Source organism: Symphalangus syndactylus, chromosome 13 (genome assembly GCF_028878055.3).
Source record: "Symphalangus syndactylus isolate Jambi chromosome 13, NHGRI_mSymSyn1-v2.1_pri, whole genome shotgun sequence".
Lineage (NCBI taxonomy): Eukaryota > Metazoa > Chordata > Mammalia > Primates > Hylobatidae > Symphalangus > Symphalangus syndactylus.
The window spans coordinates 106,419,923-106,445,761 of NC_072435.2; the positions used below are offsets into that span (position 1 = coordinate 106,419,923).

General features: G+C 46.7%; 2 protein-coding genes across 3 annotated transcripts in view; one reads left to right on the plus strand and one right to left on the minus strand.

Annotated features, from left to right (window-relative positions):
• Nucleotides 1-11,483: 11,483 nt before the first annotated feature.
• LOC129461281 (large ribosomal subunit protein eL29-like) lies at nucleotides 11,484-12,353 on the minus strand. The gene is given in 3 exon segments (XM_055240338.1): nucleotides 11,484-11,620; nucleotides 11,712-11,977; nucleotides 12,286-12,353. Coding segments are annotated over 3 exon segments (471 nt in total).
• A 4,617-nt stretch (nucleotides 12,354-16,970) lies between these two features.
• CCDC63 (coiled-coil domain containing 63) overlaps nucleotides 16,971-25,839 on the plus strand; it is a 60,759-nt gene continuing 51,890 nt past the window's right edge. The window contains exons 1-3 of one of the 2 annotated variants that reach the window (XM_055237175.1): nucleotides 16,971-17,109; nucleotides 22,836-22,942; nucleotides 23,383-23,552. In XM_055237175.1, coding sequence (XP_055093150.1) covers nucleotides 22,934-22,942; nucleotides 23,383-23,552 — 179 coding nt within the window. In that variant the 5' untranslated portion in view covers nucleotides 16,971-17,109; nucleotides 22,836-22,933. Of the gene's footprint in view, nucleotides 17,110-21,377; nucleotides 21,455-22,835; nucleotides 22,943-23,382; nucleotides 23,553-25,839 lie in introns of those variants that run through there. The other variant, XM_063614483.1, reaches the window with a different exon arrangement.

Here is a 25,839-nt window from a genome sequence, read left to right on the forward strand (position 1 = left end):
CTGGTATGATGGAAGCCCAGTGAGGGCTGGAGCTGGGGAGGGAGGCCATATAGACAGAAGCTGTACCTGCACAGGGATGTAGCGACTAGCAGGGACAGGATTGCAAAGCATGCAAGAACTTTGAAAGAAACGTCTCTCATCTCTCTCACCCTGCCTGGCTGGTCTCCTGCTGGCCTCTGTCATTGGCCACATTCAACCAGAAGACAGAAGGCACGGGAGCCCTTGAGTGATGTGGATCACACTGTCCACTTCTTGAGACACACAGCAGGAAGAGAAGAGTGGCGAATGAATTGGACAGAAGATGGACTAGATGAGGAAAAACAATATGTACATACCATGCATATGCTTAATAGATGTGGGTATTTTATTTTATTTTATTTTGTATTAAACATTTTTAAATAGAGATGGGGTCTCACTATGTTGCCCAGGCTGGTCTCAAACTCCTGGACTCAAGTGATCTTCCCACTTTGACCTCCCAAAGTGCTAGGATTATAGGTGCGAGCCACTGCACCAGGCCAGGTGTGGTTATTTTTATATTTTTCGATGCTCTAGAATGTCCCATGAGTAGATAAGCCATAATTTACTTTAAAAATCCTCCTCTTGGCCAGGGCGCGGTGGCTCACACTTGTAATCCCAGCATTTTGAGAGGCCGAGGCGGGCGGATCACGAGGTCAGGAGATCGAGACCATCCTGGCTAACACGGTGAAACCCTGTCTCTACTAAAAATACAAAAAATTAGCCAGGCGTGGTGGCAGGCACCTGTAGTCCCAGCTACTCGGGAGGCTGAGACAGGAAAATGGCATGAACCCGGGAGGCGGAAGTTGCAGTGAGCCGAGATCGTGCCACTGCACTCCAGCCTGGGTGACAGAGCGAGACTCCATCTAAAAAAAAAAAAAAAAAAAGCATCCTCTTGTTCATCTGTCCAGAAAACTTTTGTATTGGAGTACAATACACACATATAAAGAGTCCATATCAGAAGTGTACGGCTGGATGAATTTTCACAAATGAAATTGACTATGTAACGAGATCAAGAAACAGAACATCTGCAGCCCTGAAAGCCTCTTGATTTCCCTTCCAGTTATTCCTTCTCTATCCTCCTCTACCAGATAGCCTCTATTCTGACTTCTAAAGGCAAAGTTAGCTTCCCTTAATTTCATGCTTTATATGAATGACATTTTTCAGTATGAGCTCTTTTGGGCTTGGCTTTTTTCATTCCAAGTGTTTATTTTGTTGATTTTTACTTATTTCCACTTGCCTATGTAGAGATGATTTTACAATCGGCATCTTTGTATATATGGATATTTTTTGCCTTTGGCTTATTTTCTTTTTCTTTTTAAAAATTGCAATGCTGTTAACGTAACTTGAAAAACACTTCAGCATTCTAAACATACAAAATAAAGGAGATTCTTCTTCTTCTTCTTTTTTTTTTTTCTAGATGGAGTCTCACTTCGTTGCCCAGGCTGCAGTGCAGTGGCAAGATCTTGGCTCACTGCAACCTCCCCCTCCTGGGTTCTAGTGATTCCCCTGCCTCAGCCTCCCGAGTAGCTGGGATTACAGGTGCCTGCCACCACGCCAGGCTAATTTTTTTTTGTATTTTTTTTTTTTTTTTTTTTTTTTTTTTTTGAGACGGAGTCTAGCTCTGTCGCCCAGGCTGGAGTGCAGTGGCGGGATTTCGGCTCACTGCAGACTCTGCCTCCCAGGTTCACGCCATTCTCCTGCCTCAGCCTGGCTAATTTTTTGTTTTTTTAGTAGAGACAGGGTTTCACCTTGTTAGCCAGGATGGTCTCAATCTCATGATCCGCCCGCCTTGGCCTCCCAAAGTGCTGGGATTACAGGCGTGAGCCACCGCGCCCGGCCTTTTTTTGTATTTTTAGTAGAGATGGGGTTTGCCATGTTGGTCAGGCTGGTCTCAAACTCCTGACCTCAGGTGATCTTCCCACCTCGGCCTTCTAAAGTGCTGGGATTATAGGCATGAGCCGCTGTGCCCCACCTGATTCTTGAATTTTCATTGATGGGCGGCTCTTTGCTTTGCTGACAAGGAAGAGTGCTGTAGTTTGTTTAAAACAAAATTTAGGCCAGGTGCGGTGGCTCATGTCTGTAATCCCAGCACTTTGGGAGGCCGAGGTGGGAGGATCATTTGAGGCCAGAGGTTCAAGACCAGCCTGGCCAACACAGACCCTGTCTGTGTTAAAAAAAAAAAAAAAAAAAAGCCAGGTGTGGTGTAGTTCCAGTTCCTCAGGAGGCTGAGGTGGGAGGATCACTTGAGGCTGGAAGGTCAAGGCTGCAGTAAGCTATGATTGCACCACTGGACTCCAGTCTGGGCAACAGAGGGAGACCCTGGCTCAAAAAGAAAAAAAAAGGCTGGGCATGGTGGCTCACGCCTGTAATCCCAGAACTTTTTTAGGAGGCTGAGGCGGGTAGATCACCTGAGGTCATGAGTTTGAGGCCAGCCTGGCCAACATGGCGAAGCCCTGTCTCTACTAAAAATACAAAAATTAGCCAGGCGTGGTTGTGGGCGCCTGTAATCCCAGCTACTCGAGAGGCTGAGGTAGGAGAATTGCATGAACCCGGGAGGCGGAGGTTGGGGTGAGTCGAGACTGCACCGTTGCACTCCAGCCTGGGCAACAAGAGCGAAGCTCTGTCTCAAAAAAACAAAAAACAACAAAAAAAACCCCCAAATACTTCTCATGCCAGCTGATCCCACTTTGTCCACAGCTAAGAATGGCAGCAGAATGTTATGTCACTCTATACAGAAACAAGACCACCTGAAGCTAAATAGATGCTCACCACGGAGTCAACAGGTCCAGTCTCACAGTGCACGCCCTGAGCTACCACTCCTCCGAAAGCCATCTTCCCCCACGGCATCGAGATTGTCTTGGTTGTTTTGTTCTTTTTTACAAACTATGGACAGGTACAGTTGATAACTCAGGATTTCTAGCCAATAACCATACAGTTAACATCGTCTTAGAATTTAAAAAAATGCCAGAAACATCTTTAAATGCCTTGCCATACCATCAAAGGGCACAGAGAGAGGAGAACACAAGAGTGCCTTTGCATTTTAAAAATCTTTGACTTGGCAGGTGGAGCCAAGATGGCCGAATAGGAACAGCTCCGGTCTCCAGCTCCCAGCCCGAGCGACACGGAAGACGGGTGATTTCTGCATTTCTTTTTTTTTTTTTTTTTTTTTTTTTTTTTTTTTTTTTTGAGACGGAGTCTCGCTCTGTCGCCCAGGCTAGAGTGCAGTGGCGCGATCTCGGCTCACTGCAAGCTCCGCCTCCCGGGTTCACGCCATTCTCCTGCCTCAGCCTCTCCGAGTAGCTGGGACTACAGGCGCCCGCCACCGCGCCCGGCTAATTTTTTGTATTTTTAGTAGAGACGGGGTTTCACCGTGGTCTCGATCTCCTGACCTCGTGATCCGCCCGCCTCGGCCTCCCAAAGTGCTGGGATTACAAGCGTGAGCCACCGCGCCCGGCGATTTCTGCATTTCTGCTTGAGGTACGGGTTTCATCTCACTAGGGAGTGCCAAACAGTGGGTGCAGGACAGCTGGTGCGGCGCACTGGGCGCGAGCCGAAGCAGGGCGAGGCATTGCCTCACTCGGGAAGCGCAAGGGGTCAGGGAGTTCCCTTTCCTAGTCAAAGAAAGGGGTAACAGACGGCACCTGGAATATCAGGTCAGTCCCACCTTAATACTGCGCTTTTCCAACGGGCCTGGAAAACGGCACACTAGGAGATTGTGTCCTGCACCTGGCTCAGAGGGTCCTATGCCCACGGAGTCTCGCTGATTGCTAGCACAGCAGTCTGAGATCAAGCTGCAAGGCGGCAACGAGGCTGGGGGAGGGGCGCCCGCCATTGCCCAGGCTTGCTTAGGTAAACAAAGCAGCCAGGAAGCTCGAACTGGGTGGAGCCCACCACAGCTCAAGGAGGCCTGCCTGCCTCTGTAGGCTCCACCTCTGGGGGCAGGGCACAGACAAAAACTCAGCAGGAACCTCCACAGACTTAAATGTCCCTGTCTGACTGACAGCTTTGAAGAGAGTAGTGGTTCTCCCAGCACGCAGCTGGAGATCTGAGAACGGACAGACTGCCTCCTAAAGTGGGTCCCTCACCCCTGAGCAGCCTACCTGGGAGGCACCCTCCCCAGTAGGGACAGACTATCACCTCATTCGGCCAGGTACTCCTCTGAGACAAAACTTCCAGAGGAACTATCAGACAGCTGAATTTGTGGTCTCACAAAAATCCGCTGTTCTGCAGCCACTGCTGCTGACACCCAGCCAAACAGGGTCTGGAGTGGACCTCTAGTAAACTCCAATAGACCTGCAGCTGAGGGTCCTGTCTGGTAGAAGGAAAACTAACAAACAGAAAGGACATCCACACCAAAAACCCATCTGTACATCACCATCATCAAAGACCAAAAGTAGATAAAACCACAAAGATGGGGAAAAAACAGAGCAGAAAAACTGGAAACTCTAAAAAGCAGAGCACCTCTCCTCCTCCAAAGGAACGCAGTTCCTCACCAGCAACGGAACAAAGCTGGATGGAGGATGACTTTGACGAGTTGAGAGAAGAAGGCTTCAGACGATCAAACTACTCTGAGCTACGGGAGGAAATTCAAAACAATAGCAAAGAAGTTAAAAACTTTGAAAAAAAATTAGAAGAATGGATAACTAGAATAACCAATGGAGAGAAGGGCTTAAAGGAGCTGATGGAGCTGAAAGCCAAGTTTCGAGAACTACGCGAAGATTGCAGAAGCCTCAGTAGCAGATGCGATCAACTGGAAGAAAGGGTATTGCTGATGGAAGATGAAATGAATGAAATGAAGCAAGAAGGGAAGTTTAGAGAAAAAAGAATAAAAAGAAATGAACAAAGCCTCCAAGAAATTTGGGACTATGTGAAAAGACCAAACCTACGTCTGATTGCTGTACCTGAAAATGACGGGGAGAATGGAACCAAGTTGGAAAACACTCTGCAAGATATTATCCAGGAGAACTTCCCCAATCTAGCAAGGCAGGCCAACATTCAGATTCAGGAAATACAGAGAACGCCACAAAGATACTCCTCGAGAAGGGCAACCCCAAGACACATAATTGTCAGATTCACCAAAGTTGAAATGAAGGAAAAAATGTTAAGGGTGGCCAGAGAGAAAGGTCAGGTTACCCACAAAGGGAAGCCCATCAGACTAACAGCTGATCTCTCGGCAGAAACTCTACAAGCCAGAAGAGAGTGGGGGCCAATATTCAACATTCTTAAAGAAAAGAATTTTCAACCCAGAATTTCCTATCCAGCCAAACTAAGCTTCATAAGTGAAGGAGAAATAAAATATTTACAGACAAGCAAACGCTGAGTGATTTTGTCACCACTAGGCCTGCCCTAAAAGAGCTCCTGAAGGAAGCACTAAACATGGAAAGGAACAACCGGTACCAGCCACTGCAAAAACATGCCAAATTGTAAAGACCGTCGAGGCTAGGAAGAAACTACAGCAACTAACGAGCAAAATAACCAACTAACATCATAATGACAGGATCAGATTCACACATAACAATATTAATGTTAAATGTAAATGGGCTAAATGCCCCAATTAAAAGACACAGACTGGCAAACTGGATAAGAAGTCAGGACCCATCAGTGTGCTGTATTCAGGAAACCCATCTCACGTGCAGAGACACACACAGACTCAAAATAAAGGGATGGAGGAAGATCTATCAAGCAAATGGAAAACAAAAAAAGGCAGGGGTTGCAATCCTAGTCTCTGATAAAATAGACTTTAAACCAACAAAGATCAAAAGAGACAAAGAAGGCCATTACATAATGGTAAAGGGATCAATTCAACAAGAAGAGCTAACTATCCTAAATATATATGCACCCAACACAGGAGGACCCAGATTCATAAGGCAAGTCCTGAGTGACCTACAAAGGGACTTAAACTCCCACACAATAATAATGGGAGATTTTAACACCCCACTGTCAACATTAGACAGATCAACGAGACAGAAAGTTAACAAGGATATCCAGGAATTGAACTCAGCTCTACACAAAGTGGACCTAATAGACATCTACAGAACTCTCCACCCCAAATCAACAGAATATACATTTTTTTCAGCACCACACCACACCTATTCCAAAATGGACCACATAGTTGGAAGTAAAGCTCTCCTCAGCAAATGTAAAAGAACAGAAATTATAACAAACTGTCTCTCAGACCACAGTGCAATCAAACTAGAACTCAGGATTAAGAAACTCACTCAAAACCACTCAACTACATGGAAACTGAACAACCTGCTCCTGAATGACTATTGGGTACATAATGAAATGAAGGCAGAAATAAAGATGTTCTTTGAAACCGATGAGAACAAAGACACAACATACCAGAATCTCTGGGACACGTTCAAAGCAGTGTGTAGAGGGAAATTTATAGCACTAAATGCCCACAAGAGAAAGCAGGAAAGATCCAAAATTGACACCTTAACATCACAATTAAAAGAACTAGAAAAGCAAGAGGAAACACATTCAAAAGCTAGCAGAAGGCTAGAAATAACTAAAATCAGAGCAGAACTGAAGGAAATAGAGACACAAAAAACCCTTCAAAAAATTAATGAATCCAGGAGCTGGTTTTTTGAAAAGATCAACAAAATTGATAGACCGCTAGCAAGACTAATAAAGAAGAAAAGAGAGAAGAATCAAATAGATGCAATAAAAAATGAAAAAGGGGATATCACCACCGATCCCACAGAAATACAATCTACCATCAGAGAATACTACAAACACCTCTATGCAAATAAACTAGAAAATCTAGAAGAAATGGATAAATTCCTTGACAAATACACCCTCCCAAGACTAAATCAGGAAGAGGTTGAATCTCTGAATAGACCAATAACAGGCTCTGAAATTGTGGCAATAATCAATAGCTTACCAACCAAAAAGAGTCCAGGACCTGATGGATTCACAGCTGAATTCTACCAGAGGTACAAGGAGGAACTGGTACCATTCCTTCTGAAACTATTCCAATCGATAGAAAAAGAGGGAATCCTCCCTAACACATTTTATGAAGCCAGCATCGTCCTGATACCAAAGCCTGGCAGAGACATAACCAAAAAAGAGAATTTCAGACCAATATCCTTGATGAACATTGATGCAAAAATCCTCAATAAAATACTGGCAAACCGAATCCAGCAGCACATCAAAAAGCTTATCCACCATAATCAAGTGGGCTTCATCCCTGGGATGCAAGGCTGGTTCAACATACGCAAATCAATAAATGTAATCCAGCATATAAACAGAACCAAAGACAAAAACCACATGATTATCTCAATAGATGCAGAAAAGGCCTTTGACAAAATTCAACAACCCTTCATGCTAAAAACTCTCAATAAATTAGGTATTGATGGGATGTATCTCAAAATAATAAGAGCTATCTACGACAAACCCACAGCCAATATCATACTGAATGGGCAAAAACTGGAAGCATTCCCTCTGAAAACTGGCACAAGACAGGGATGCCCTCTCTCACCACTCCTATTCAACATAGTGCTGGAAGTTCTGGCCAGAGCAATCAGGCAGGAGAAGGAAATAAAGGGTATTCAATTAGGAAAAGAGGAAGTCAAACTGTCCCTGTTTGCAGATGACATGATTGTATATCTAGAAAACCCCATTGTGTCAGCCCCAAATCTCCTTAAGCTGATTAGCAACTTCAGCAAAGTCTCAGGATACAAAATCAATGTACAAAAATCACAAGCATTCTTGTACACCAATAGCAGACAAACAGAGAGCCAAATCATGAGTGAACTCCCATTCACAATTGCTTCAAAGAGAATAAAATACCTAGGAATCCAACTTACAAGGGATGTGAAGGACCTCTTCAAGGAGAACTACAAACCACTGCTCAACGAAATAAAAGAGGATACAAACAAATGGAAGAACATTCCATGCTCATGGGTTGGAAGAATCAATATTGTGAAAATGGCCATACTGCCCAAGGTAATTTATAGATTCAATGCCATCCCCATCAAGCTACCAATGACTTTCTTCACAGAATTGGAAAAAACTACTTTAAAGTTCATATGGAACCAAAAAAAAGCCCGCATCACCAAGTCAATCCTAAGCCAAAAGAACAAAGCTGGAGGCATCACGCTACCTGACTTCAAACTATACTACAAGGCTACAGTAACCAAAACAGCATGGTACTGGTACCACAACAGAGACATAGATCAATGGAACAGAACAGAGCCCTCAGAAATGATGCCGCATAGCTACAACTATCTGATTTTTGACAAACCTAACAAAAACAAGAAATGGGGAAAGGATTCCCTATTTAATAAATGGTACTGGGAAAACTGGCTAGCCATATGTAGAAAGATGAAACTGGATCCCTTCCTTACACGTTATACAAAAATTAATTCAAGATGGATTAAAGACTTAAATGTTAGACCTAAAACCATTAAAATCCTACAAGAAAACCTAGGCAATACCATTCAGGACATAAGCGTGGGCAAGGACTTCATGTCTAAAACACCAAAAGCAATGGCAACAAAAGCCAAAATTGACAAATGGGATCTCATTAAACTAAAGAGCTTCTGCACAGCAAAAGAAACTACCATCAGAGTGAACAGGCAACCTACAGAATGGGAGAAAATTTTTGCAACCTACTCATCTGACAAAGGTCTAATATCCAGAATCTACAATGAACTCAAACAAATTTACAAGAAAAAAACAAACAACCCCATCAAAAAGTGGGCAAAGGACATGAACAGACACTTCTCAAAAGAAGACATTTATGCAGCCAAAAAACACATGAAGAAATGCTCATCATCACTGGCCATCAGAGAAATGCAAATCAAAACCACAGTGAGATATCATCTCACACCAGTTAGAATGGCCATCATTAAAAAAGCAGGAAACAACAGGTGCTGGAGAGGATGTGGAGAAATAGGAACACTTTTACACTGTTGGTGGGACTGTAAACTAGTTCAACCATTGTGGAAGTCAGTGTGGCAATTCCTCAGGGATCTAGAGCTAGAAATACCATTTGACCCATCCATCCCATTACTGGGTATATACCCAAAGGACTATAAATCATGCTGCTATAAAGACACATGCACACGTATGTTTATTGCGGCACTATTCACAGTAGCAAAGAGTTGGAACCAACCCAAATGTCCAACAACGATAGACTGGATTAAGAAAATGTGGCACATATACACCATGGAATACTATGCAGCCATAAAAAATGATGAGTTCGTGTCCTTTGTAGGGACATGGATGAAACTGGAAAACATCATTCTCAGTAAACTATCACAAGGACAAAAAAACCAAACACCGCATGTTCTCACTCATAGGTGGGAATTGAACAATGAGAACTCATGGACACAGGAAGGGGAACATCACACTCTGAGGACTGTTGTGGGGTGGGGGCGGGGGGGAGGGACAGCATTAGGAGATATACCTAATGCTAAATGGCAAGTTAATGGGTACAGGAAATCAACATGGCACATGGATACATATGTAACAAACCTGCACATTGTGCACATGTACCCTAAAACCTAAATTATAATAAAAAAAAAAAGTCCTTCCAAAAACTTTAATATTAATTAGTTGGGCAATAGAAATCAAAGTCTATTTGTCCAACATAATGTACAGGCATGTCCTTTTATAACCTTTTTAGAATTTACAAAGCAAAATAAATGATTAACAAATTTAAAACAAAAAAAAATAAAAATAAAAATCTTTGACTTGGCTCGGCACGGTGGCTGATGCCTGTACTCCCAGGAGTTTGGGAGGCCAAGGCAGGTGTATCATGTGAGGTCAGAAGTTCGAGACCAGCCTTGCCAACATGGCAAAACCCCAACTCTACTAAAAAATGCAAAAATTATCTGGGTGTGGTGGCACACACCTGTAGTCCCAGCTACCTGGGAGGCTGAGGCAGGAGAATCACTTGAATCTGGGAGGTGGAGGTTGCAGTGAGCCGAGATAGTGCCACTGCACTCCAGCCTCAGTGATAGAGGGAGACTCTGTCTCAAAAAAAAAGAAAAAAATCCCCAAGTTTGACTTATTTTCTTAGGATGAATCTCCACATTTAGGTTTCCTGGGTTGAAGAATATAAACATTTTTATAACTCCTGCTGTGTGAGGCCAAAATGTTTTCTGAAGAATCTACACCTGTGTCAGAAGTCTGTCACTGAGATAATGAGTGGCACTTATCTTATGGATTAGTACTGTTTTTATTTTATTAGTACTTGTTTGTTTTTTGAGATGGAATCTCGCTCTGTTACCTAGGCTGGAGTGCAGTGGTATGATCTCGGCTCACTGCAACTTCCACTGCCCGGGTTCAAGCGATTCTCCTGCCTCAGCCTCCCAAGAAGCTAGGACTACAGGCACGCACCACCACACCCAGCTCATCTTTGTATTTTTAGGAGAGATGGGGTTTCACCATGTTGGCCAGGCTGGTCTTTAACTCCTGACCTCAGGTGATCTGTCTGCCTCAGCCTCCCAAAGTGCTAGGATTACAGGTGTGAGCCACCGTGCCCAGCCCTGTTTTTATTTTGAATGCCATGGGTGGGGTAAAATATTTCACAATCTTTGCAGGCTTTAAAGTTCTCCATTTGGTCCTGGCAGTGTCAATAAATCAAGGCTCAGAGAAGTCTATTTGCTTTTCTAGGGGCACACAGCAAACCAGTGGCAGATCCAGCACTCCAGCATTCTGTCCACTGCGCCATTGTGCCTCATTGTGTTACAGGAAAGGGATCCGGATCCAGACCCCAAGAGAGGGTTCTTGGATCTCCTGCAAGAATGAATTCAGTGTGAGTCCATAAAGTGACAGCAAGTTTATTAAGAAAGTAAAGGGATAAAAGAATGGCTACTCCATAGACAGAGCTGTCCCGAGGTCTGCTGGTTGCTCATTTTTATGGTTATTTCTTGATGATATGCTAAACAAGGGGTGGATTATTCATGTCTCCCCTTTTTAGAACATATAGGGTAACTTCCTGACATTGCCATGGCATTTATAAACTGTCATGACCCTGGTGGGAGAGCAGCAATGAGGACGACCAGCAATCACTCGTCGCCGTCTTGTATTTGGTGGATTTTGGCCGGCTCCTTTTCTGCAAACTGTTTTATCAGCAAGGTCTTTATGATCTGTATCCTGTGCTGTCCTCCTATCTCATCCTGTGACTTAGAATGCCTTAACCATTTAGGAATGCAGCCCAGTAGGTCTTAGCCTCATTTTACCCAGCCTCTATTCAAGATGGAGTTGCTTTGGTTCAAATGCCTCTGACAATTGGAAGGGAGGCCAAGAGGGGTGCAGTTCTGGATCCCACAGGGGAGGAATTGGAAACTCTGGATGTTAACAATGGCCACGGTCTCTGTGTCTGATAGTTCTTTTTTCTTTCCTGCCTCACTTTATTTGTACAAAGAGCACAGGAGGACAATAGTCCCATGGGGATGACAGCCCAGGGGTCACGCCAGTCCTTCTGTCCTCATGTAGGCAAACAGAGACCTCTACTGTGAAGCCTTTGTCAGGGCCTGGGTGCCTTCGGGAGCCTGAGCTAGAAGTGAAGCTGGACCCCGAGCCTTGGTTTGATCCTTGGCCTTGGCCTTTGGCCAACAGAGCCTGAGACGCTTGGCAGTGCCAGCACCAGGCAGGAGAATCACTTGAACCTGGGAGGCAGAGGTTGCAGTGAGCTGAGATCGCACCACTGCAATCCAGTGGGGTGATGCAGGCAGGTTGATGGAGCTTCCCAAGCTTGGAGTGGGCGATGTAGGCAGGTTGATCAAGCTTGTGGCTGATGCCCTTTGAGATCTTGGGCTTAGCCTCCTCGGGCTTTGCCAGGGCCTTGATAGCCTCGGCATGTGCACCCATGGCCTTGGCATTGTTGGCCTGCATATTCTTCAAGCTCTTTTTGTTGTGCTTCTTGGCAAAGCACATGTTCCTCAGGAACTTGGGGCCCACTCCCTAAAGAGATTCATATCTTTGCGATCAGAATTTGTTTTTTGTTTGTTTGTTTGAGATAGATTCTCCCTTGGTCACCCAGGCTGGAGTGCAATGGTGCAATCTCAGCTCACTGTAACCTCTGCCACCCAGGTTCAAGTGATTCTCCTGCCTCAGCCTCCTGAGTAGCTGGGACTACAGGTACATGCCACCATGCTCGGCTAATTTTTTTGTATTTTTAGTAGAGACAGGCTCTCACGATGTTGGCCAGGCTGGTCTCAAAGTCCTGACCTTTAGTGATCTTTCCACCTTGGCCTCCCAAAGTGCTGGGATTACAGGTGTGAGTCACCGCACCCGGCCTGTGATCAGAATTTTTTGATGCCATCTCTGTGCTGTTTTGGGGACTGGTTGTCTGCAGTGTGGTTCTTGGACTTGGCCATGTCTGCACCGTAAACTGCAGCCCCTGAAGCACCTGGTTCTGGAAGGGAAAGGCTGTATCTGATAGTTCTTGGTTGCAAACAACAGAATCCTCTCCAGCTGGCTTAAGTGGATGTGGAATGCATTGAAGGCCATTAGGCAGTCCATGGATGATCTGGTGGGCTTGGTGGCTCTGCAGCGGGAACGGAACTCACCTCCCTCCACCTGTGGGCCCATGCGCTTAAGCTTACACCATGAACTCTGAGGACTGGAGACATTCGGCCAGCACCTGTCCCAAGTTCTCCCAGTGGACTTCCCCTCTCATTGGCCACCCTGAGATCTCAGGTGGACTTGATGAGATCTTGAGACCTGTGAGATCCAGGGTCCTCCACCCAAGTCTAGAATAAAAATCAGGACTTTGCTAGCAAGGAAAACGTGAGGAAGGGCTTTGTGCACGGTCTGCCTGTGCGGCCATGGCAATGTAGACTTGGCAAAAGAAGGCTACCCTGGCCTGACTTCACACAGTCTGTTGGCTCCATTACCCAACACCTCATGAACCTATTCATCGGTCCTTTGTTTCCCAGGGAATTTTGTGTCCAGATTCCATTTCCTGGGAAAGGAGCTCTGATTGATTGAACTTGCCTGAGGTGTTCTCTTCTTGTCCAATCCGCCACAGAAGGAGGGAGGATTGGGGGACCTTGAATGCCACAGGCTTGGAGATTAGGCCACTCAGCAGGGCAGGGGATGATGGAAGGGGCTGGAGTGGCCTCCTTCACTGAGGAACAACAACAGTTTATTTGTCACAAGAAAACAAATGAAGTGAAACTAATGGCACTAGTGAAGTCGAGGCACCCATACTTTTTTTTCCCCCAAAATGATTTGTTATGTTATTCAATACATATGACAGCAGAAGTCGGAATCCAGACTACTTGACACTTAGCTTGTGGATCAGTACTGTTTTTATTGAATGTCATAGGTGGGGTGAAATGTTTCACAACCTTTGCAGACTTTAAAGTTCTCAATTTGGTCCTGGCAGTCACAAGAAATTGAGGCTCGGAGAGGTCTATTTACTTTTCTCAGGGCACAAAGCAGAGCAGTTCTCTCCATTACACTACTGCGCCCTCCCTGCCTGTGCCCCCTTTTCTAAGAATTTTTTTTATTTTTTATTTTTCTGAGACAGGGTATTACTCTGTCACCCAGGTTGGAGTGCAGCGGCATGATCATAGCTCATTGCAGCCTCAAACTCCCAGGCTCAGGTGTTCCTCCTGTCTCAGCCTCCTGAGTAGTTAGGACTACAGGTGCATGCCACCATTCCCAGCTAATTTTTGTATTTTTTGCAGAGACAGAGTTTTGCCATGTTGCCCAGGCTGGTCTCGAACTCCTGGGCTCAAGCGATCAACCCACCTAGACCTCCCAAAGTGCTGGGATTACAGGCATGGGCCACTGCGTCTGGTGAGAATTATTTTCACATTCCCTGTTAGGGGCCGCCTGACCATGGTCCCCTGGACCCACATCATTGGGCCAGGACATCAAATCTAGACTAGGACAATCGTGTTCTCTTGGGAAGAGAGGAGGACATTGGAGCATCTCTTGGGAAGAGATGAGGAAGTTGAGATGAGGACATTGATTTTTTTTTTTTTTTAACTGAGCTCTAAAATGTGAACTCATATGAAGCAAGATGTGAGGAAGAGGGGACAGCAGAGAAAATAGTCCTTAAAAAAAGAGGCCAAGTTGAGAGACCAGATGGTTCCAGAGAGGGCTGGAGGGAGGAGCTGCCTTCGTTTCTGACAGCTTACTAGTTCTGGGTTCTCGTTCCTCATGGGATCTGCCTCCAACCTTCGTGAGATAGCCCTAGCATTCATAGGATGCAGCATGCTTTAGATGAAAGAAACAGAAACTGCAATCCACACTGGCTTAAAAAACAAGAAAACATATTCATTCACGTAATAGGAAGTGCAGAGTTCCTATTGTTCATAAGGTGGGTTTCAGGCAAGGTATGATCAGGGTGCCAGCCACATTGTTCTGTAATTCTCCCTAGGCTCCTCCCTCCATTGTGTGTTAGCCTTGATCTCACACTGGCTTCCCTCATAGTTGCCAGAGGGCTGCCAGCAACATGAGGGGCAACATGCTTTCTTGTTTGCATCCGTAAGGGTAGAAAAGCATCTCCCTCCCCCCCAAGTTCTTCCTTTCTGTCTGATAGGCCACTGTCAGTTGCACGCCTATTCCTGGACCAGTAGCAGTTTCTGGGAGAATGCTATGCACTAATTGGCTTAAACTTAGATTCCCAGTCATTGGCAAGGAGGATGGGATGGCTGTGATTTGCTAACGTTAATGGAGATCTACCTTGGAGGTGTGTGTAAAACTCAACTGCTCCCGGTTACACAGGCTCAACGGGGAAGGACTGTTACCTGAACAAATTGGGACTGGCTGGGAAGAAGGAAAGGGAAACAGATGAGGAGGCCAAAAAAAAAAAATTCATTTTGAGTTAGTTCGAGTGGGTTTCTGATTTTTGTAACCAAAGAGTCACTTGGACTGTCAGTTTTCTGTTCTGCATCCAAATGCCTCTGCCCGGTCCCTCTGCGGCTTGGCTCTAATTTCCTCCTGTGTTCTGGAGGCTCTGCTGTCGCCAACATTTCCCACCGCTGGCTCATCGCTTCGGCAAGCTGGCATCTCACCCTGCTCCAAGTCCCGCTGATGAAGCAGAAGGTCCCTTTAGCAGAATCGATTCTGACATGTTCTAATTAAAAAAGCCTGGTATGTCTCTGCATGGGGGCTGCTGAGAGCTGCGCCCATAAAGACAAAGAGAGTAAATTCGTCAGAGGAAGGTCTATTTTTAACAAGTCCCGAACCTAATTGAACTTAATCATTTTTTAGTCGTTGACACTTGAAATGTGTGAGTCACTGGGCTCTGCGTGGAGCTGAGTGCTGGAGCAGCCCTTTAAATATCAGAGATGGGAGATATCAGCTTGCAGGGCTGCTCAGCTTTGGGGTTGCGGTTTCAGTCAGGGTGTGGAAAAGCATGGGGCTCTAGAGACAGGGAGGCTTGGGTTCAAATCCTGGCTGCTCCACTGACTGCAAAACTCGGTTTCTCTAAGTCTGTTTCCCCATCTGTAAAATGAGGATGGTCAAATGTATCCAAAACACTTCATATGAATCATTTGGAGGCAAGGCCTGACGTGTAGCTGTTCATAATCTGTCCTTATCTTACTCGACATGAATATTGATGTTTCCTTGCAGAAATGGTAATGTGTTTGATCTGGCCTGTGTGGCCCAAACCCTATATGTAATATACTGCCCACTGACTTCCCTCATGGTTACAACGTGGCTGCCAGCAACATTAGGGGCAACATACTCCCTTGTGTACCCATATTATCTTTCTGAAACCAAAAACACGGCAAGTTCTTTTTTTTTTTTTTTTTTTTTTTTTTTTTTGAGACGGAGTCTCACTCTGTCACCCAAGCTGGAGTGAGCGCGATCTTGGCTCACAGCAATCTTTGCCTCCTGGGTTCAAGCAATTCTCCTGCCCTAGCCTCCCGAGTAGCAGAGACCCAGGAGACCAGGCATCCACTGGGTGCGTGCCACCATGCCGGGCTAAATTTGTTGTATTTTTAGTAGAAATACAAAAAAAAAAAAAAAAAGAAAGAAAGAAATACACAGGGTTTCGCCATGTTGGCCATGCTGGTCTTGAGCTCCTGACCTTAAATGATCTACCCGCCTCAGCCTCCCAAAGTGCTAGGATTATAGGCATGAGCCAGCGCACCTGGCCTCCAAAATATGATAAGTTCTAAAACACATCCTGTCCCAAGAATTTACGGATGAAGTGGAGACCTTAGCAGAGCTGAGCTACTACAATCCACTCAGGGGGCTAGGAGTTAAAGTGGAAATCACATGGAATCAAAATTACTGTAGAAAACAGGTACCCCCAATAAGTTTCCATTAATTCTGTGATTGTTTCTAGAGCTTAGCCCCAGAGAAAGTAGCTGACTTGTGTTTCAGGGCCGATTGTATGAAAAATGTGTATCTTTAAACTACTAAACTCCGTTAGGGCAGTGAAAAGCTCATTTGCCTGGATCACACTTGGGTTCCCGTGTTACGCTCACAGTGAGTGGGGGTCAGGTGGATGGATGTTCTGAAGAAAATTCTCCTGCACTGATGAAGTTATTTTTCTCATGAAATATTTCTCTTCCCCCCCAACATTTTTTTAAAATTTAGTTTTTATTTTATTTTATTTTTCAGAGTAGGAAAAACTGGGCTCCTTTGAGTTAGCTGCGTGTGAAGTCTGTACCTAGCAGGGCTGCTGTGAGCATGAGTGTAGGTGTAGGCTAAGAAGACGGTGAATGGGGTGTGAGTGGGGCGTGAGTGGGGCGAGGTAGACCAGCGATTGCATGGCGTTGGCCGAGGGAGGGGCTAAGACTGTTGATTGACTCAGGAAGTCACTTAGTGTCATGAGGGTCCGGGTAGTCTGGTAAGGGGTCGCTGGAGAGTGTGTCGCCCCTCTCCCCCAACCAAAAGCTTCCCTCCAACCAGCTGCTCTTGTCCTCTCCTCCCGAGGGCCCTGTGCCCTCCCAGTGGACTTGCAGGGGAGAACGTCCATGTCTGTGCGAGTCACAAAGGCGCCCGTTCCAGGGGTCCCAGAATGCCCGGGCGTGGGGCTGGGGGTGTGGCGCAGCGAGGCCGCGCAGCAAGCAGTCCTCCCGGCACTGTCGCAAGCGCAGTTGCAGCAGCCGTCCGACAAGCGGCCCGGGCAGCCACGGACAAGCAGTCCAGGCCCCGCCACTGGTAAGTTTCGCCGCCCGCCCGGCCGCGCCTGCTGCGCCACAGCTCCCCCTGCCAGGGAAAAGCAAAGAGCGGTCGCGGTCCCCAGTCCATTCAGATCTCGCTGCCCGAAGCCTGGAAAATATCAGGGTCTCCTGCAATCATGCATAAATAAATTGTAGCGTGTAAAATAACTCCAGAGCCGCGCGAGGTGGCTCACGCCTGTAATTCTAGCACTTTGGGAGGCTGAGGCAAGAGGATCGCTTGAGCCCAGGGGTTCGAGACCAGCCCGGGCAACTTCGTCTTTACAAAATATTTAAAAACTTAGCCGGGCGTGGTGGCGCCACCTGTAGTCTCAGCTTCTTGGGAGGCTGAAGGGGGAGGATCGCTTAAGCCCGGGAAGGTTGAGGCTGCAGTGAGCCGAGATTGAACCACTGCATGCTAGCCTGGGTGACAGAGAGAGAGAGAGAGAGAGACCCTGTCTCAATAAAGGGAAAAAAAAGTTCAACAAATTTTTATTTTCCTCCCATAATAATCCTTAAAAAAACAAACAAAAAAAGAAAAACAACAACAACAAAAAACCGTGTATGTGTTTCTGTGCTCCTGTTTGGCTAGTGCCCTAAGCACATGTTTAATTCCATCACCAGGTTGTGCAGCCCTGGCTCAATATGATCCACATAGCTGCCTGTCCCAAGGTCCCTAGGGAATTCTTCGGGAGCAGGCTTGTCTTTTAAAGGCAGGTTGTTAAAATTCAGAAGCAGAGGAGGTGCAGGCCTAATTAGATATTACATAAATGAAGATGATCTCTGCCTGGAGGAAACTTCATTCATTCAAACTGTATTTGCCAAGAGCTGCCCATGTGCCCAGGACTATGGATGCTCTGGTGAACAGACTGAGGCCCAAGGAGCAGGAGGCCCTTGCCTGATGTCCCCTGACCTGGGCCGCTGGACTTCTCTGCACTTTTCCTCGCACGTGCTGTTCCCCAGAAGTGGGCAGGTTTTAGATTCCTACCAGGAACTGCAAATTCAAATTCCTGCTGGCTCTAGGCAGTTGCAGAAAATGTGAGAATTGTGGGGAGGGGAGGTTAGCCAATAGGGAGGAGTGGGGCCTGTGGCCAGGAGAGTGAGTGCATGACCCACATTTATGTTTTGAAACACTGTGGAACAGAACTGGAGGCAGGTTGAATTGGCCCCATGGGCTGTGCGTTTGAGACCCATGAATGAGAGGGTAGTAAGCCAGGAGTCAGGACATCCGGGAGATGCTCTGCAGGCCAAGCTATGAGGATGGGGGTGAGGGGGTGGATCTGTTCCCCAGGGGACATAGGAGCCCATCCCAGAGGGCACTGACTGAAAGGGAAAGGCCTGGGTTAACATCTGGAACCTGAAGAGAAGGCAGCACCCTAGGGGAGAGTGACTATGTATGCACGTATGGATCAGCAAAAAGGCAGGAGGTGACAGAGCTTTTGGTTCCTGGAGAATGGTGCAGAACCCAGCTAATGATCTCATGGGCCAGACAGACTGGTACTTGAAAATCCCAATTCACAAACAAGCTAATTCACCCAGCGTCTGTCACGAGCTAGGCACTATGCTAACCACTTTACAGACATTATTTTAAGCTGAGACATGGTGTGGGTATCCCCATTCTACAGATGAAGAAACTGAGGCTCAGAGAGGTCAAATCACACTGTCAGTGAAGGTCAGGTGTACCCAATTCATGCTATTAAGATGGTGCATTACAAATCCACTTAGGACCCAAAGGGCCCTGGAACATAGAACAGCTCCTGGACAATATGAAATTGGAGCTGCCCTAAATTCCAGGGTTGAAAGAGGTCCCAGAGAGAGTATCCTTTGCCCAAACCTTGTTAGTCAGGTAAGTCCTCCTACAGCTTCTACCCCCACCTGGAGGACCCTTCCAGAAATGATCAAGATACAGGACCATTGTCTTATACCACTTCCCTGCCTGTGGGAATTCCCCAACATTAGACAATTCAGTTGGCCTCCAAACCCTCAAAAGCATCAGGGAAAATCCAGAGGTTCCTACATTACCAGCCACTATTTTCCTGTCACCCATTAACCTGAGAATCATTTTCAAGGTATGGACCATGTGAGTTAGGAATCCTTTAGGCTTCCATGAACAAAATATTTGGTGACTGCCTTAAACAACAACGACTCTTGTTATTTCACCTAACACGATGTCTAGAGGTAGGCAGTTCCAGGGATGGGGCAGTAGCCAACAGTGTCAGTTAGGACCTAAATTTTTTCCTCTTTCCTCTTTGTTGTCTTTAGTATGATGGTGATATTTCACTTCATGGTCATGGGATGGTTGCCACTGCACCATCATGCGTGCCTTCACAATAATTTCTAAAAGCAGAAGGAGAGAGGAACATGGACAAGCTCTCACATTTTTTTTTTTTTTTTTGAGACGGAGTCTTATTCTGTTGCCCAGGCTAGAGTGCAGTGGTGCGATCTCAGCTCACTGCAACTCCATCTCCCGGGCTCAAGCAATTCTCCTGCCTCAGCCTCTTGAGTAGCTGGGATTACAGGTGCCCACCACCATGCCCAGCTAATTTTTGTATTTTTAGTAGAGACAGGGTTTCACCATGTTGGCCAGGCTGGTCTCAGTTTCCTAACCCCAAGTGATCTGCCTGCCTTGGCCTCTCAAAGTGCTGGGATTACAGGTGTGAGCCACCGCGCCTGGCCCAAGTTCTCACTTTTTGTCCCAAAGGAATAGAATATACTTATGTCTCATTGGCCACATCTGGGTCACATGTCCATCATTAGACCAATCACTGACAAAGGGAAGTGGGGTTACCATGATTAGCAGGAACCAATCATGAGTCATCCTCTGGGACTGGGCACATTGAAGGGGTACAAAATCAGATTTGTGTTAGGAAGAAAGAAGCTAGGGTATTCTCTGAGGCATGCTAGCTGCTGTAACAAATAGATCCCCACATTTCACTGGCTTAACACAACAGAATTTAATTTCGCATTTGTGTAACAGCCCAATGAGGATGTTCATGGTTGGCAGGTGACTTCTTCTACAAGTAGATCTGGGGACCTGTCTTGTGGCTCTGCCTCCTATAAATGTCAGATGAGGCAAGAAAGGATGGAAAGGTCACATCTGCTTCTTAAAAGTCATGATCTGGAAGTGATAGACTTCCCCTCTGCTCACATCCCATTAGTGAGAATTCATCAGAGAACCCTGCCTGGATCCGAGAGGAGCAGGGAAGCAAAGCCCTGGATGGGCAGCTAACTCAAACAACAATGCCACGTGAAGGGAAGTGACTGTTGGGGAAGCAATGAACTGATCTCTTCCAGGCTGATCTATCTCATCCTTGCTTTTAAGAAGCATCCAGGCTGGGCATGGTGGTTCACACCTGTAATCCCAGCACTTTGGGGGGCCGAGGTGGGTGGATCACCTGAGGTCATAAGTTCGAGACCAGCCTGACCAAAATGGTGAAACCCTGTCTCTACTAAAAATACAAAATTAGCCGGGCATGGTGGTGCGTGCCTGTAATCCCAGCTACTTGGGAGGTTGAGGCAGGAGAATCGCTTGAACCTGGGAGGCAGAGGTTGCAGTGAGCCGAGATTGTGCCGTTGCACTCCAGCCTAGGCAACAAGAGTGAAATTCTGTCTAAAAAAACAAAAAAAAACAAAAAAAACATAAAAATAAAAAGCAGTATCCAGTCCTTTCCAGATCTCTTTGCTAGCCACTTTCCACTAGATACTGCCTATACTTTAGCGCAAATCGTTTTCTGAACACTCCTTTCAGTCACTTCCTTCTCACCCTTTGCCCGGGCAGTTCTCTCTGCCCAGAATACCCCCCCCAACCTTCAACTTTTCTTCTTTGCCTGGTGAACTCCTCTTCATTCCTCAAAACCCAAGTTAAAAGTCATCTTCATTGTGGAGCCTTTTTTGCTATTTTGTCCTAGGCAGGATTTATGGCACTTTGCAGGCTGACTTACCACTGCATTCCACACAATGTGTAGCATACAGTGGGGGCTCAGTTTATGTGCTAAATAGATGTAAGTACTTCAGGTATGAGAATTCATTTGGTTGCAAGCAATAGAAAATGCATCTCAGGTTGCTTTAATGGAATATATTGATTTCTGTAATTGGACATTACCCAGAGGTATGTTCAGGCTTGGCTAAATGCAGGTGCTTGGATGATGTTCTCAAGCCTCAAGATTCAGTCTGTCTTCATTTTGTCTTCCCTCCTTTTTAGCTTGGTTCTCAGCCTCTTGCAGAGGCAAGATGGCTGTCAGCCCCTCCTGACCTTATCCACCGAGGTTCAAGTGGAGCAGGAAACAAAGTCTCTCTCTTCTTGAGTGTTCCAGCTTAAATTCCACCATTCACTCTGGTTGGACTAGGTAGCTTCATGTGCCCATCCACCCCTGAAGAAATCCCAGGCTAGAGGGCTAAGATCATGCAGATTGACCGGGATCTGGCGCTGTGATTCGCCCATCCAGAGTCAGATGCCCCAATCTTGAAGGTGGTGGGGTATGGTCAGCCCCCAGGAGTGCAGGAAAGTGTGGCTTCCCATGGGAACTTCAGGGTATTGTTACCAGGAGATAGAGGAACACCCCCTCACCCTCATCAACATTCACCACCCTGCACCTTCACCCTCTGAAACAATCCATATCCTGCCATATCATCCCAGCCACTGTGTACTGAGCACTTACTACTTCCCAAGCACAGTGCTGAGTGTCTTACACACTCAATGACTTAGCTCCTAGAATATCCCCCATTTTCCAGATGAGGAAAATGAGGACTACAGAACTGAAGTGACTTGCCCAAGGTTAATAAGTGGCTTTGGAGGAATTTGAAACAAGATCTGATGATTGGCACAATCAATGCTTTAAACCACTGCGTTGCAGGACCCTCAATGGTGGCAAAGCTGGAATTTCTGCTTTTGGAACCCAGCTCCTGCAGTCTGGAATTGGCTGTGCACTGGGTCTCACAACCTCAAAGGATGTGTGGGATTAATGCTGTCCCTTGCTCCAAATAACTATGGGCTAGATGAAGTTTAAGTGGTGACATGATAAGAATACTGACTCTTGCTCTAAGATGAGAGGGTGGGGATTCCCTGACAGCTGCAGCTGAAGTTGGGCACATTTCTATTTAACCCCATCAGGGGACACACTGCCCCGATGCCTTTTTTTTTTTGTGAGATGGAGTCTCGCTCTGTCACCCAGGCTGGAGTACAGTGGTGCGATCTCGGCTCACTCACTGTAATCTTTGCCTCCAGGGCTCAAGCAATTCTCCTGCCTCAGGCTCCTAAGTAACTGGGATTACAGGTGTGTGCCACCATGCCTGGCTAATTTTTCTGTATTTTTTGTAGAGACAGGGTTTCACCATGTTGACCAGGCTGGTCTCGAATTCCTGACCTCAAGTGATCCAGTGACCTTGGCCTCCCAAAGTGCTGGGTTACAGGCATAAGCCACCATGCCTGGCCCCCGATGCCATTTTGCCCCGCTTTGGGTACACAGGGAGCAGGAGGGTAACTGACAAGCCAGAACCATCTGCCCAGCTCCTAATAATAAATGGTGAGAGAAACAGTTTCCAGGCAAACATTGCTTTAAAACAAATAAGTGCCTTTTGTCACACCCGGGCAGCCATCTGGGTATCCTCCTCATGTGCCAAGGTGTGGGTGGAGGAAGGGATGGCAGGGGGAGGGAGGAAGCGCCGTTCTGACCTGCACCCCCAGCAGGGGTAGCTTACAAGTTCTCTTCCTTTTGCCACCATGAACAGGGCATTGCAGAGAGACAGAGAGAGAGAGAGGAAGGCTCGCTGGCTTTGAGCTCTCTGGGTACAGTGTCTGAGCGGAGGCAAAGTGCGGTTCCTTCAAGATGTCTGTGGTAGGTGATGCCAGCTCCCGGCCACAGAGCACCTACTATGGGGTCAGGCACTGTGCCGTCCACTTTACACAAGTTAGCTCATCTCATCCTGACAATAGATCTATGCTCACCCATTTCGTAGGTGGGAGGCTGGAGGCTCAGACATTCAGTGACTCACCCAAGTTCCCACTAGATGGCACAGTCAGAGCTTAAACTCAGAACCCCAAAGAATACCCTTCCCTCACCACAGTATGCAATTACAAGTCAGTCATCTCTCCACCCTAGCAAGCCAGGGTGGGTTTTCCATGTAATAGACAAGCAGCTGACATCACCCAAGGGAAGGTCTTCCACTTCCAGCCATGGCCCAGCCACCTCCACTGCCCTTCACCCTTAAGCCCATCTGTGGGCTTCTCTAGCCACCTGACCCACTACGGCCTCCCACTCCTCTCCGTCTCCCCCAGTTGAAGAAGCACAGGAGAAAAGACTCCGACACTCCCCAGGAACCTTCAGAGAAGGCCAAAGAGCAGCAGGCGGAGGCAGAGCTCCGGAAGCTAAGGCAGCAGTTCAGGAAGATGGTGGAAAGCCGGAAGTCTTTTAACTTCCGAAACCAGCAGAAGATCGCGAGTCAGTGGTAAGTGATGGTTGGAATTTCACAATGAGTGACCTTGGAGGAAAGTTGGGGTTGGGTTTCATGGTGCTTGTCTTCTGTCTTGTGACCCCTGGGGCAGGGAGCCACCTCTGAGCCCCATTGGAGGACTCATGGTCTTTTATCTGCAGAGCCTAGTTTCAAGAGAAACTCACTTGAGATGGCTTCAGTGGAGAGGGGGAATTCATTGTCAGAATGCAGGGTGTTTTGGGGACCCCCAGGGGGCAGGGCACCCAGATTTCAGGGAAGGACTAATTGAGGAAGGAGTTCTGGTTTCTGTTTTTCTCCACACGTGACTTTTGTTCTTTCTCTGAATATCAGCCTCAGCTGGTGGGAAGTGGCTGCTCCAACTCTTAAGTTTACCAGCTGCACAGAGAGGGTCTTGAATCAATTCCAACCCCACATTCCTGGGAGACGGAGACTCTGATAGGCTTAGCTTGGGTCAGCAGTCTCCTCCTGGTCCAATCAGCTGTGGCTTGAGAGGGCAAGGGACACAAAAATGTCTAGGGCTGTCACTCCCTTGGTCCTACCAGGGAAGTGGAGGAGTTCCCAGAGAAGGCAGAAACCCCAATGACGTTTCCTAATTGTGTGTCTTATGAGAACTGCAAGATAGAATATTTGAAATTGGATTGCATCAGAAATTACAGAGTGTATCGTTTCTTTTCTTTTCTTTTCTTTTTTTTTTTTTTTTTTTGGAGCTGGACTTTCGCTGTTGTTGCCCAACCTGGAGTTGGCAATGGCGTGATCTCAGCTCACTGCAACCTCCGCCTCCCGGGTTCAAGTGATTCTCCTGCCTCAGCTTCCTGAGTAGCTGGGATTACAGGCGCCCACTACCATGCCCAGCTAATTTTTGTATTTTTAGTAGAGGCAGGATTTCACCACGTTGGCCAGGCTGGTCTCAAACTCCTGTCCTCAGATGATCCACCCACCTCGGCCTTCTAAAGTGCTGGGATTACAGGCGTGAGCCACCATGCCCAGCTGAGTGTATCATTTCTTCAGGCAACAGAAAGGTGTTCGCTAGGGTTGAATACACAAACATTAAACAGGCTTTCTTAGATTCCCTCCAAGGGAATGTAATTCCTTAGCTGCATCCATATTGTTTATAAAGGCAGAAACTGTCCATTGTTAGAAAGGAAATCTTACTGTTAGATGTGAATTTCACAGGATGGGGAAAAGGCATTTTTATTTTTATTTTTTTTGAGACAGGGTCTGGCTCTGTCACCCAGGCTGGAGTGCAGTGGCACCATCTTGGCTCACTGCAACCTCTGCCTCTCAGACTCAAGCGATTCTCCGACTTCAGCCTCCTGAGTAGCTGAGATCACAGGCGTGTGCCAGCACGCCTGGCTAATTTTTTGTATCAATGGGGTTTTACCAAGTTGCCCAGGCTGGTTTCAAACTCCTGAGCTCAAGCAATCCGCCCGCCTAGGCCTCTCAAAGTTTTAGGATTACAGGCGTGAGCCACCATGCCCGGCCTGAAAAGGGATTCTTTAGATTTTCCATGGATTCAACTTACTCAGGGCCAGGGCTAGCCCATAAGGGACCTCCATGTGAATTTTTTTAAAAGGTACACTTTCTCAAGACACTTTACTGTCATCTGTTGGAAAAATTGTCATTATGTAGAGATTTTGTTAGAACAAGAAAGTGTCTCCCAGAAAAGTGTAATAAATCTACAAAACAGTGGTGTGTTTTCAAGCCGGCGGTGCTTCCTAGGGTTGTGCAGGCCACAACCTGCACATCTGTGGCTGGTTGACCTGATTCTCAAGCCTATCTCTGGTGGGCATCAGGCAGTGCCTCCTTTTGATGTGTCTCTGACAGTTTTTCTTGAATTTAACCCTTCTTCACCCCAACCGCACCCCACACACAGGCTTCTGGCTCTACTAAGTCAATCCATTTGATCTGGTTTCACTTTGATGGAACTGAAGGAGAGGAGGGTGGAAGAGTGGAGAGTTTAGGTTCTTCTTCTTCTTCTTCTTCTTATTTATTTTTTTTTTTTGAGAAGGAGTCTCGCTCTTGTTGCCCAGGCTGGAGTGCAATGGCGCGATCTTCGCTCGCCGCAACCTGTACTCCTGGGTTCATGCAATTCTCCTGCTTCAGCCTCCCGAGTAGCTGGGATTATAGGCATGTGTCACCATACCCAGCTAATTTTGTATTTTTAGTAGAGATGGAGTTTCAACATGTTGGTCAGGCTAGTCTCAAACTCCTGACCTCAGGTAATCCGCCCGCCTCGGCCTCCCAAAGTGCTGGGATTACAGGCGTGAGCCACCGCACCAGG